The sequence below is a fragment of the Oryctolagus cuniculus genome, chromosome 14 (genome assembly GCF_964237555.1).
Source record: "Oryctolagus cuniculus chromosome 14, mOryCun1.1, whole genome shotgun sequence".
NCBI lineage: Eukaryota > Metazoa > Chordata > Mammalia > Lagomorpha > Leporidae > Oryctolagus > Oryctolagus cuniculus.
The window spans coordinates 40,320,954-40,334,627 of record NC_091445.1 but is presented as its reverse complement, the minus strand read 5'-3'; the positions used below and the strand labels follow the sequence as shown (position 1 = coordinate 40,334,627).

Here is a 13,674-nt window from a genome sequence, read left to right as displayed (position 1 = left end):
AGAATAAAGATGTCCACAGGGCTAAACAACAGCTGACAGTAATGGAGAGCGGTTGCAGTATTTCACGCTTTCCTTGTGAACTCTGTCTTGGTTTCCTACTGGACTCCACCATTTTTCTATTCAGAGCTTTCCATCCTAGTCTAGACCTTTTGAACAACCTGTATTTATATTGCACCATTTCAAAATGCTGCAAAATCTAAACTAATGCTGTCAAAATGCTACATCAACAAGGCTGCCAACATGTGAAAGCATCAATGTCTACTCAGTGTTTTGGTTCATACCCAAAATAGAATTGGGTGGGCTTTCCATGTTTGAGCTGTTTTGTTTTTCTATAATCAAATTACTTTGGATTCACTCTAAATGTAAATGTGTAACTGCATAATATCCTGATATAAACACGAACTTTACCAATATTTTTTTTAAAAATTATTGAAATACAGTATGCATACCATGAAGTACACATAGGTGTACAGATAAATGATTTTTTTGGTCCTCTGATCACACTCATAACCAACACCTAAGTTAAGAACAAAACATCACTAGTACTTTTAAAGTAATATTTCTGATAACCGTGCAACTTTAATCAGGGATTCTCAAGTCCCCCTTATTGACATGTGGGACTGAGTAGTTCCTTATTAAGTGGCTATCCTGTATGATGTAAAATCGCTCACAGCATCCCTGGGTTCTTCCAGCTGGATGACAGTAGCATCACCTGTGCCATCCGGTGTATCAAAAACCTCTCCAGGCAATGCCACATCTCCTCTTTGGACCTGCCTTTGGATGGTTGATCAATGCATCTGCTCAGACCCCAGGACAGTCCTCTGAAGCTGAATGTCTAACTCGGGTCTTAGATATTTGTACCTTTAAAGTTTTATCAGGCAATTCAGTGTGTATCTTGGATTCCAAATCTGCCTTAGTAGGTGGAACTTTGAGATGGACCCTCTATGCAGGAAGCGAGTAAAATAACAGGTAAAGTCGGGTGGAATCGTTAGCTTTGTGGGTGAGGTAGCATAGTGCTTCTCAACCTTGACCACACGTGAGGGCTACCAAGAAATGCTGAAAAATCAGTGAAGCCTGAGCCTTGTTCCCTGACGATGTGGATGCAAGCTGTCTTCTGGGACTCCAGCCTGTGCAGTACAAAAACACCAGGTCACGAGCACTACATGTCATCTTGTCACAGCCACTCACTGGATTGGAATCCATGCATTTACTGTGTGCTGTTCATTCCAAAGACAGAATACAATGTAATGAAGACTTAAGCATTCCCTTTTCATATCAGCCCTTTGTGGGCATTTTAGATCTTCTAACCTCATCAGCAGGAAAATTAAATCCCCAAAAACATGACCAGTCAAGACATCATGAGTATTTCCAGATGCCTGTTAGCATAAGAGACACACGGTTAGCATAAGAGACAACTACTGTTTGTAGTTCACAAGGCCCAACCTCCTGAGACTCAGCAGTGGTGGAGAGGCTTTGGGATACTGAGGTTGAAATAAAATGAGCATCCCTGGCCTTGTGCCCCCGCCCCATGTCCAGAGGTCATGGCTATCTCAGGAACATGGCTCTAAAACTGCCGTGCTTCTGCCTGGTGCTGCAGATCGCTAGCCTCCTAAAACTCTTGGGAAGCCTTGCAAATCCTCTCATTTCATGCCCACATTTTCCCCAAAGGAGGAAGCTGAAACAACTGGGTGTATCCAGGGCTTGAGTCGTAAGACCTGGATAGCACTAGTGGAGTAGGAGGAGAGCTCAGATGGGCCTGGGCACAGTGCCAGTAGACTGAGCTGTTCCTACCTGCAACTGGCTGGAGGGCTGTACCCAGGTGACCTCAAGTTGGTGAACAAGGAGGCTAATCATAGGTGACCACTGAGGCTGCAGAAGGATCTGATGCAATCAGTTACTTAGCAGAGCTTTGCTAGCCAATGGTGCTATTCAGTTTTGATGTATTATTATTGTACCCTAATTTCCTACTTAGCTCTCTACTGGGCCACTTCTGAGCCTTCACAGTGACAAGTTGGAACAAAAAATAAGGACATGTTCTCTTTAAGGCCAGAGAAGTTCATGAATAAAAGAGACTGGATTCCATGCGAGCTCTGGGCTCTGCTCCTCTAATTGGGACAGTTTGTTGAATGGGTAGCATATGGTAGAGCATTGTACTGGACAACTTCCAAATTAGTCCTTTGTAATGGAAAATAAGGAGTCAAAATGACTCTGGCGACCAAGAGGAACTGTGGACAGCAGCAGACGCCACGAGCAAAGCCAGCAGCTGCCCCACACCTTCTGCTGGTATTTCAGGTCCTTTCTCCTTTTCTCCATCCCCGTAGAGAAAGCTCTGGACCTGGTCACCTACCCAAACAAGCCAGGCTGCTGTACCTTGAGTTCCACCCCTGTGGGCCCTTCCAGCCTCTCCCCCCACCTGCTGTCTGTCCCTTCAGCTTCTCCCCAGGCCACCTCTCTGGCCACAGATAGATTATAAAGCTTTTAGTGGAACCACAGATCTCTTCCCCAGTAGTCCTTTGTCAAACAGGGGATGGGCAATGTCCCCAGGGAAGACGAACAGCAGGATGAGAAGGAAGTTGATTCTCCCAAGTCTTTGATGTAGGGGAAATCAGTTTGAGCTGATTTTAAAAATCGTGCTGACTTATGCCATTTTCCTTTCAATGAGAGACTTTTCCCTCTCTGCCGTGGCTCCTGTGTATACCTGTGTTCATGCTACTCCCTCTTTTGATGCTGAGAGAATGCTTGAAATGGGAAATCAAGTTGACTCAAAGCCTAGGGGATTAGCAGCTCAGAAACCCTGAGAATCCAACAAGAAAGGTCTAGAATGCCAAAGGCTCCAGAGAGAAATCCTGACAAGCGGTCCCCAGGATCCCGTGGCATGCACCCAAAGGACAGGACCTGATGCTGCAGCCCCGCCCCTTCCAGCCACACCCCAGGCTGCAAAGAAAGGCAGGGCATCTGGTGGGAGCCGTCTCTCCACCGCCTGCCTTCCGTGGGGCTTGTCACGCGACAGAAGCCTGGGGAATGATAGCCAAGGTGGAACCATTTTTACAATGAAACTTAGATTGCTTTGCTTTTCTTCCATCAAGTTTGCCTTTTTTCTTTTATCTTTTTTTAACTTTTTCTGAGGGAACGAATTCCGTATCTACCATTTAAGACTATATGATACTTCCCACTCTCATATACTTTTTTTTTTGCTCATATACCTTTTTTTTTGTACTGTGTATATTAGTCAGGAAAAACATATGCTATTTAGCCAAGTTTGCCTTTTAAAAAAATGAGTTATTTTCTCCCCTCTTCGCATGATTCCTCAAGTCCAGAACAGAGGTTGGAGCCCCAGCTGTCTTCACAACACTTTCAGCAAAGGGTCAGAGGCAGCGCTGGGGCTGTGCAGGCTGTCGTCTCCACCCACTGCTGGCTTCTGCCACTGTAGCCCGGGGACGGCTCTAGACAGTCACGGGTGGGCAGGCTGTGTTCCAGTGACAGCATGTGTGTGCCAGGCTCCAGGTTAGATTTCACGTACACGCCATGGTTTGCCAACCCCTCCTTTTAACCAGAAGTTATTAGAACAGGTGCTTATGGAGTGAGGACTTCATTTCTCATGGAAACAACAGATACTTTTGCAGCAGGCACTGTTCTGAGAGCCATGTCTCTTGGCTCATGTAACCCTCCCAGTGGTCCTGTGAGGTTGCCACTAAGGACCAGTCAGCATCTCCACTTTACGAATGTGGCAACAGAAGCACAGAGATTAACCTCTTGGCCCGGTGCTACACAGCTCATAAAGACAGGAGCAGGACTTGCACCCCGGTGGCCTATGCCTGGGTCTCATGCTCAGGCCCTCCAAGCCAGGTGGTCCCTGCCACTGTGTAGCATTCGCTGTGCCCAGGCCTTCTCAGCAGTTGCCTGCTCTCTGAGTTGCCTGTTGCTGCTTGAACAAATGACCACACACCGGAAACAGCCGATTTCTTCTATGAGGGTCCTAGAGACCTGGAGACTGCAGAGGGTCTCACTGGGCTGCAGTCAGAGTTGTCGGCAGGGCTGCTCCAGGGGACAATCTGCTGCCTTCCTACCCCGGCTTCTCAAGGACCCCACGCTCCTTGACTTGGGGCCCCTTCAGTCTCCAGAACCAGCCATGGCCAGTCACCTCCTTTTTCATTCATTCCCTAACCCTGACTGTCCTACTCCCTTTCACTTCCCGGACTTCTGTGATAATAAGTGCGCCCACCTGCATACTCTAGCCTGTCTCGCCACCTGACGGTCTGCCTATCAGCCTCCTCCATCCCTGCTCGGACACCCCGCCCCTGCCACATAACCTACTCACGGGCCCCAGAGATTAGGATGTGGACATTTCACAGGGCTCTATTCTGCCTGCCACTTAGGTGCCTTAGCGCACGTGGCCCACACAACAACCCAAGATGCAGTCCTGTCGTGATCACTTCGCAGAGGAGCACCCACCCCGAGTCCCAGAGACCTAGGCCTCTGCGGGTAGCCCCCTTAGCCATGGCGCAACCCCTCTGCTAAGGTAACCCGAGTGTCAGCAGCCCCGAAACATGGGTGAAAGGAGAACATGTACACCCCCAGCTGACCAGGCCCTCTGTTGCCAGGGGCGACCCTGGTCTGCACCTGTTACTCCTTTTCACTCCCAGAAGTGCCCCAAGCGGCACCTGTGTTTGCACCTCCTACTAGGGCTATGGAAATCCAGTGTTTCCGCTCCCCATGACTCGGATGCCCCTCCCCAGATGGGCGATGTCACGTGGACCACGTGTGGCTCTCCCGTGGGTGTGAGTTTGTAATCCCCCGCAAATGTGTGAATGTTTCATCAATGGCAGCTGTTTGTAGAAGCAACTGCTGGAGATAACTGGTTTCTCAGGCTGGAGAAAAAGCCTGAAGACCTTTCCATGCTTCCCTAAATTCTCCCACCACAGCCCATCGGGGGAGCCTGGAGAAGAGGAAGGCGTCCGTGGTGGAGACTGGGGGCCGGCCCAGGCCGGCTGGGCGCACGTGGTGCTGGTTTTTATTTGCTGCTTCTCTGTCATTTCCCTTCGGGGGCCTCTCCAGACCGTTGAAAACTGTGTGTGCATCCTAAGGAACCTCTCTTACCGGCTGGCAGCAGAGACGTCTCAGGGACAACACATGGGCACCGACGAGCTGGACGGGCTGCTCTGCGGCGAGGCCAACGGCAAGGACGCCGAGAGCTCCGGGTGCTGGGGCAAGAAGAAGAAGAAGAAGAAATCCCAGGAGCAGGTGATGGGGCCGCTCGCTGCTGTGTGTGACGTCCCTTCCCACCCTCACAGCACCAGGGTCTCCTCTGTGTGTAGACATAGAGGGATCTGGGGTTTCGATGCTCAGCCAAACCACTGCTGCAGCTGCAGTTTCCCTGGGGTGGGGGTGGGGGTGGATTTCACAGCTGAGATGCTGGAATGTTCCATACTTCCCCCACTGAGCCAAGATGAATTTCCAAAAAGAAAAAGAGGCAGGGCGGCATGTGGGGGAGCCGCTGAGTCCAGGGCACACTCTGAGGCCCCAGCTCTGAGACTGGAGGGAGATGCAGGTGCTGGCCCTGGAGCATTGATGGTCTTGTTGGTGGAGGTGCTCACTGGGGCCCGGGCAGGCTGTGAAGGAGAGGTAGGTGCTGTGTGAGGGGAGGCTGCAGGGGAGATGGCCCCAGGTCCCACGTGAATCTTAGCACAGACTTGCACTTCTCCCTGGCTACGGGAAAAGCAAGTGTGAGATTCACAGCCCTTCCATCAGCCGGCTGTGAGCGCTGGAGAGGAGCCCGTGCCCAACCTGCAGGAAAATGCAGGCAGGCAGGGAGCCCCTCTCACCCGAGTGCACCTGAGCAGCCGCCACGCTGTCTGCTGGCCCAGGGGTTGCTGACGCCCTCACCCCGAGCTGCCCTAGCGACGGAGGGGTGGGAAGGTGCCACCTGTTCTCTGCCGGCCAAATGGCTTGTACTGAGGATGTCCCCATTCTGGTGACCCTGGACACCACAGGCACACATCCACCTTCTGCACACAGAGACCACCCATCCAGCTGCCAAGGGTTGTGCTGCCATGGACCTGACCATGCTGGGCAGTGGGTCACTGAGAAAGAGCAGCAGAACCCGCAGTGCTCTCTGTGGCCAGGTTTTTATTTCATGATAAATATATGAGCCAATTTGCATAAATCACGACATGATATTCTTAACCATTTTAGAAATAGTCTCCTTTGGAGTAAGCGTTAAAGACAGTCTTTTTTTTTTTAAAGACTTATTTTATTTATTTGAAAGACAGAGTTACAGAGAGAGGTAGAGACAGAGAGAGAGGTCTTCCATTTGCTGGTTCACTCCCCAGATAGCCACAACGGCCAGAACTGCACCAATCTGAAACCAGGAGCCAGGAGCTTGCGGGTCTCCCACGTGGGTGCAGGACTTGGGCCATCTTCTACTCCTATCCCAGGCCATAGCTGAGAATTTGATGGGAATAGGAACAGCCAGGACTAGAACCGGCGCCCATATGGGATGCCAGCACTGCAGGCCACAACTTTACCCCGCTGCGCCTGTACATCCTAAGGAACAGTGCCGGCCCCAAGACAGTCTTTTCTTCACAGTGAGGACAAGTGGGAATGCATTCTTAAATCCCATCCCTGGATTATCAGTGACTGCAGGAATGGTAGCAGCTCTTTAGATTCCCGAGCTGGGGCTGTTTGTATCCCCCGGAGGCTGCCCCAGGTGCTTCCCACAGCTTGTGAGCGTGAGCCTGCCCCTTCCAGCTCACACACACCTGTGATGCAGGAGCTCCCTTCTCGTGCCTGTTCAGTGGTGCCTTCCCCTCTGAGAACTAAATCCAGCTCTGCTGCTCCTCCTGCCACGGCTCAGTGCGCCGTACTCCGACCCTGCAGGTACAGGGGAGGAGCCCTGGGAGAAGGCCTGAGCTGAGGTTCTGGCCACTTCCGACTCTCCCCCAGGGGTCACCTTGGTCTGCCAGCAGGTGTATTTTGGTCACCTACTAAGTGTGAGACATGCTAAGAGCTGTCTCTTACCCAGTGGTGCCCTTACGTGAACCAGACACTTGTGAGTTCTGGACATTTTCCATTGCAAATCAACTAAAATGTGGGCTAACAAAGGTAGGATGGGTCTTGTCATTGTTTTATTTTTCTTTTATACATATTTTTTATTATTTATTTATTTGAAAGGCAGAGACAGAGATCAATCTCCCATCCACTGATTCACTCCCCAAATGCCTGCAACATCTGTGTCTGCACCAGCCTAAATCCAGGAGCCCAGAACTCCTATATGGGTGCCAGAGACCCAAGTACTTGAGCCATCATCTGCTGCCTTCCAGGGTGTGCATTAATGAGAAGTTGAAATTGTGAACTGAGCCATGACTGGACCCCAGGCACTCTGATGAGATGTGGGGGTCCCAAGTGGCGTCTTAGCTGCTGTGCCAAGCACCCCATCTTTTTTTTTTTTTTTTTTTTTTTGCTGTGATCTGTTCAATGGGAGCTGGTCCCTACGCTGATTTATCCTGGAAATGTCCACCCAAACTAAGGCATCACAGTCTCCTGGGTGGGCCCAGGCAGTGTAGGAAGGCCAATGTGCGGGAAATTGCATTAATACAGCATTAGCTTTGAGTGGAGAAAAATGTTTACTGTGAGTGCATTCACTCTGACTTCAGGGTTTGAGCCATGGCTCAGATGCCAGAGTGCCTTCCTTTCCTGGCCCTGTGCCTGTCGCTGGGGTCTCATTTGGTGAGACTCTGACCCTAACATCAGACGCTTTCCCAAGCTCTGTGAAGATGCATGTAACACAAGTGACACGGACAGGATGGGCAGTGGGCTGGGCTCAGAGGAGGGAGCGATCAGGGGGAGCGCTCGCGAATGTCTCTCCGAACTGCGTTTCCAGTGCTCGCTCCTCCGTGAAGCCTTGTCAAGAACGCCTTTCCCCGGCTTAGCCGCTCTGTTGTCAGTCATGTCTTATGACCCCGAGGAGCTCCCTTTCAAGTTGAGAATGATGAAGTCATTCACAGTTTTGTGATTTTATTTTTTAACAAAAGTTTAAATGGAAATTTCTGCAATTCATGTTGTCCCAGTCTTTTTTCCTAAAGGAAAAAAAGATGCCTTTAAGAAAGTTTTGCTAAAACTTCCTGAAGTTAAAATGCAGTGGATATTGTTTGTAGAGAAGCTGTGACATTATGATTTTAGCCAAATGATTTTGAAAACTTTTAAACGTGCATTAATACAAAAATATGTCTAAGTGCCAGAAAATTTAATAACAGGCTTAATGAAGATGTGAAAAGATAACAATTATGTTCATTTGAAAAGCCATTTAGTGTGTTTTGTCAAATTCAGCGTATTTAAAAATCATAAAAAGCTGACACTGTCTTGCGTTTAAAGACTGTTGGGAGCCCAGGCAGAAGGGCCTGAGATGAGTAGGGTGGTGAAGGTGGATTAGAAGTATGAGAGGAAGGGGAGGAATTGGCAGTGCCACCGTGTCCAGAGGTCACCCATCATGGTGGCCAGGGACACTGCTGGACACAACAGGAGAGCGCTGGGTCTCGGTGGCGCCACCTGCTGGGGAAGCTTGGCATTGAGGAATTAAAGGCCGACTGCTCCCATTGAGAGAAGCCAAGGTCCTAAATCAACCCTGTTAACAGGTACTGCTGTAGTTCTAGAAACAGATCCATCTGGCCAGTCTTATAATGAATGTGTCATATGGAAGTACACAACAGGTACATGCACAAAGGGTGTGTGTCCAGAAAAAGTGCAGTCAGATCAAAGAGGAGAGCATGAGTCATTCTTTGTGTGCTTAATGTAGTTACAAGTTTTCTGCGATGGACGTTGTATTTGTAATCTTTTAAACTGATTTTTTTAAAAAACTGCTCAGCAAGGCAGTGAAAGACTAAGTCGTGTGTGCTTGTAAAACCGTATGTGTTTTTCTCTTTAGGATGACTCAGAGAAAGGCAGAGGAGACAGGGGAGTAAAAAGCGAAGTTGTCCACTCACAACACAGATATCCCAGGGCACAGGGCCCAGTGTTGTAGCAGGAAAACTCTAATTGGATTAATGATGGCTTCTGGGGCATGCTCTGTTTCAGAAATTGATTGAGTCTTACATTTAACATTTGGTATTTTGGGGCCAAAAAAGAAAAAGTAATACCAAAACATATTATAGGTCAGATTTAGTTATAAGGAAATTTTCAGGAACTTTTCCTTTTTAAATTCCTGTTAGGGATAATTAAGGAAAATATACAATGGTACTTCAAAAGTTCATGGGAAATGGAATTGACACAAGTTTACTTTGCTGCAAAAATATTGAAAACTCATACAGGGAGCAGTCTTTGAAAATTGCATGGACATGAATATTATGAAAGAATTATCCATGGATCTCAACTTTTTTTTAAAAGAAGATTTATTTATTTATTTATTTATTTATTTGAAAAGCAGAGTTATAGACAAAGAGGTCTTCCATCCACTGGTTCACTCCCCAGATGTCCACAACAGCCAGAGCTGGACAGATTCAGAACCAGGAGCCAGAAGCTTCTTCCGGGTCTCCTATGTGGGTGCAGGGGCTCAAGCCCTTGGGCCATCTTCTGCTTCCCATGGCATAGCAGGGAGTTGGATTGGAAGTGGAGCAGCCAGGACTTGAACCAGCAGCCACGTGGGATGTGGGTGTCGCAGGTGGGAGATTTACTTCCTACACCACAACACCAGCCCTGTGGATCTCATAATTTTTTGGCACCAAAATAAACTTTTAATTTCATTTTCCCACCATGTCTTTGAGGTGCCCTCATATGATACAAAGGAATGCCTCATCCATGCTCTAATTTGAAGAAAGGGTTGCTGCTGAAGCCGCAAGACCCATGAGCCCATGAGCCCCTGTGAGATGCATGGGACACCTACCTGTGTACACCACATGTGGGATGCGTGGGTCACCTCATATGTCACATGCTGGTGTAAAGAACTTCATACATTCATTCCCAATTCATTCCCAGTGCTCAGTGCCTGCTGCTGAGTTATAGGAAGTTGCTGGTTTCTCTAGTCCTCTGAAAAACACCTGCCCGAAGCAGGTCAGGATCCTCCCTGCCTCCTGTCACTGCTGGAGAGGGTCTGGGCAGTCTGAAAGTGGGGATCTGGGAAATTGGGACAACATTGACTTGTTTACTTTTTGTACCTTTTGTAGATAAAGCCATTCTTTTGTTTTTCAATTCAAGATGCAGTCAAGGACCTTGTGGTGGTGTCCTGGGGAAGGGGCTGCTCCAGCTCGGTTTAGAGGCAGCAGGCCTCTGTTCTACTGATGACTGCTGACCAGTGTAGATCTGGGTCTTCCAGACTCAGTGTGAACTTGACTGTACAGAGAAACCCGCTGAGAAAGAGCAAATGCAAAGCAGGCAGATCCCCTAGAAGTCCAACTGATTGTTTCTGTTGTAAATGACTTAAAAGTTAACTGTCGTGAAGTGTGTGTGTGTGTGTGTGTGTGTGTACACACACACCAGGGAACACATAAACCTACCAGAATCCAGGCACAGTTCTGAGCCAGGCTTTATATGCAACGTATTTTCTCCCATGACTGTCTTTGTTACACAGCCTGGTGCATTGTAGTCAATCTGAGTACAAACATTTTTCTCTTGTTCGTCTTTCTTAAATTGTAGATGCCCAATGAATTGATGAGCGGGAAGTTTCCCACATGATTTAGCGTGACATTTTATACACACAAGCAATAGGAGTGGGTGTCTCTATAAGGCCTTTAGTGTTCCTTGCTTGTCTCGTGGTGAGAGACACATCCTGGCACAACCTCCAGGGCCCCTTCCCTGTGCATTCTCGGCCCGACCTGAGGCCCCACTGGGCAGCCTCCAAGCCCTTGCTCACACGGTTCCTCTTCCCAGCAATCCCTCCCCCTCCTTCCCCTACTTGGACAATGATTTTTCAAAACCAAATAAAACATTGCCTCTACCCTTTCAAGATTCACTCCAGGTTAAAAATCAATCACTTCCCCATCTACTTCTGCTTAATTTTATTAACTGAACTCTCCTTCTGCTACTTACCATGTTATGAGTTGGGTTCAGCAGCCAATCCCACACAGTCAGTTTTCAGCAGATCAGCTGTGGTCTTGTTCTGTTCTGTGATTTCTAGCCCAGTGGCTGGCACCAGTCACACTGGATGGTGGTCCCTCTCTGGTCCCTGGGGCCCTGTAGCTCTTGCTGTCACTTTATTTACAGTTGATGTTCATAGCTGTGACGTGCCCTACTTAGCTCTTTCTTTCCTAGTGTAACTTTGCCTCCAGGGCCACTGTAAGCCAAGTGTACCCCATCATCCTTCACCTTTCCAACCTGTTGTCCAGGGTCCCTGCCCAGTGCTGCATTTTGTCACAGTGCTGGTCGATATCCTGAATATTGAATCAGGCACCCAACCTAATGCTCATCCTAAATCACTATTATTTAAGAACTTGGAATCCACACCCACTGAGTGTGTGTGTGTGTGTCGAGTATGCCCGCAGAAACAGTACTTGCGATCATGCCACACTAAACAGCTGCTGGGCTCTGATGGAGTTAACACAGGACACATCCCTGGTGTTAGGTGCCGTGAAATCCCATCACCTGCAAAGTTTGCTTGGCTTTTCAGGACTTTGGTGCTGGAGATCAGTGCTTCATCAGTCACATGCATTCCCCATTCTGTCTTAGGGATGTCGTTGACCCCAAAATGAGGCTTGAGGCTAAATAGCATGCACTGGCCCAAGGCACAAATGTAAAAGTTAGTACTTGTTCAAGTCCCCACGTTGGAGATTTGAACTTTAAATAAGTACAGAGAAGCTGCAAGAAAACACCACACATCCTTCCACTGGGACCCCTCCTGGAGAGACTCAGAGTTCAGACTTGGGCTTGCGTCCTTGTAGGTGTTTCTGTTTCCATGTTTGTGCATGGCTTTGTGTAAACCCTTCAAGGTGCAGTGAGACTGTGAATGTCAGTGATGGGCTCTGTGTTTGGTGGCATTCTTGATGCTGGGAACTCCTCCTTTCTGAACATCACCCGTGGTTTTCCTTGTTTCCAGACAGTTTTCTTGTTCCTGTTAGTAGCCAGCTTTCTCTTTTGTTGCCTCATCCCATTTCCTGCTTCTCTCACCCACCATTTCTCATCCCACCATCTGCTTCTCTCAGCTGCTGCTGGTAGACTCTCACTCTGCTTTCACCTCGCCATATGCTCCCAGCCTGTTGACTGGAGACGTGATGTTTTGTGTCCAGGAAGCAACAAATTGCATCAGCCTGCAAATCCCGGGTGCAGATTGTCGCGGGGCGACTCTCCTGCGCCTCTGACCGTGAATGAGGTTTTGCCGCACCTCTTCCCCACCCCGGCAGTCCCTCCTTATGCTGCCCTTGTGTTTTCAGGGTTTCTAGATGGCAGACTTTGCTGTCCCATCTAGTTTCCTTAAGGACATTTTACCACTCAGTACTCCACACCCTCAGGATTCTGCATCTTTTCCATCCACACCAGGGTTTCTCAGCTTCAACACTGGTGATACTGGCGGCTGGATTCTCTGTTGCTTGTGGCTCGCTGTCCTGTGCATCACATGACTAACCTCTACCCACTTAATGCCAGTAGCACCTTTTTTTTTTTTTTTTTTTGACAGGCAGAGTGGACAGTGAGAGAGAGAGACAGAGAGAAAGGTCTTCCTTTGCCGTTGGTTCACCCTCCAATGGCCGCCACGGCCGGCGCACCGCGCTGATCCAGAGGCAGGAGCCAGGTGCTTCTCCTGGTCTCCCATGGGGTGCAGGGCCCAAGGACCTGGGCCATCCTCCACTGCACTCCCTGGCCATAGCAGAGAGCTGGCCTGGAAGAGGGGGCACCCGGGACAGAATCCAGCACCCCGACCGGGACTAGAACCCGGTGTGCCGGCGCCGCAAGGCGGAGGATTAGCCTATTGAGCCGTGGCGCCGGCCGCCAGTAGCACCTTGTCCTCCACTTAGAACCACCAAAAACCCTCACTAGGGAATCAGGGAGCCCTAAGCATGTGGAGCCACCCATAGTGACTGCTCAGAGACCCAGCCAAACCCTGTGCCCTCCTGTGCAGCCACAGTGTTTTCACAGTCCCAGCACACAAGGCTAATCATGAACACCCACCTCCCTGTGAAGTCTCCCAGCCAGACTCAGGCGTCTCCTCTTGGCTGGTTGGTGGGTGTGTGGACAGGAGCTGGTGCAGCTGTTATGTATGTCCAAAATGGTGCCCACCTTCTCTTGGCTAGTTACAGGATGCCAGTGCTGGGTGGTCAGGGACAGAGAAATGTGCCCTCTTTGTTTCCCTCTAGGTTGGAAGGTATAGCATCCCCCCACAGGGATCCAAGCTGGACTCACCCAGGCTCTCCCCACAGCTTTATCGGTAGTGGCCTGGGCTGCTGCAGTCTGGTCTCATCTCACTCTTCAAACCTGGTTCTGAGGCTCTCGGCTGCTGGGGTCCTGAGCTCTGTGTGTCTGCACCCTCCACATGGATCCACAGTGTCCCTCTAATTTCCATGGAATTTCCTCTGCAGTTTTCTCCCAACTCTTCCAGGAGATTGTACCCTCCACTTTTTTTTTTAATCTTCCCCTAGACTAGAGCAGTAAGCTCCCTCCCTACTCCACCATCTTGTTTCCAGCATGAATTTTCTTGGTGCCTCTCATGTTATCCATAAAGTAATCTCAGCAATTCCATTGACTCTGAGTCATAACCAG

The 13,674-nt window shown here is 49.3% G+C and overlaps 1 protein-coding gene across 7 annotated transcripts in view; it reads left to right on the top strand.

Moving 5' to 3' along the window:
* The window catches only part of CTNND2 (catenin delta 2), a 982,006-nt gene that overhangs the window by 849,905 nt on the left and 118,427 nt on the right, over positions 1-13,674 (top strand). For all 7 annotated transcript variants that reach the window (XM_070056591.1, XM_070056587.1, XM_070056589.1 and 4 more), the window contains one exon: positions 5,056-5,241. In XM_070056591.1, coding sequence (XP_069912692.1) covers positions 5,056-5,241 — 186 coding nt within the window. The remainder of the gene's footprint in view (positions 1-5,055; positions 5,242-13,674) is intronic.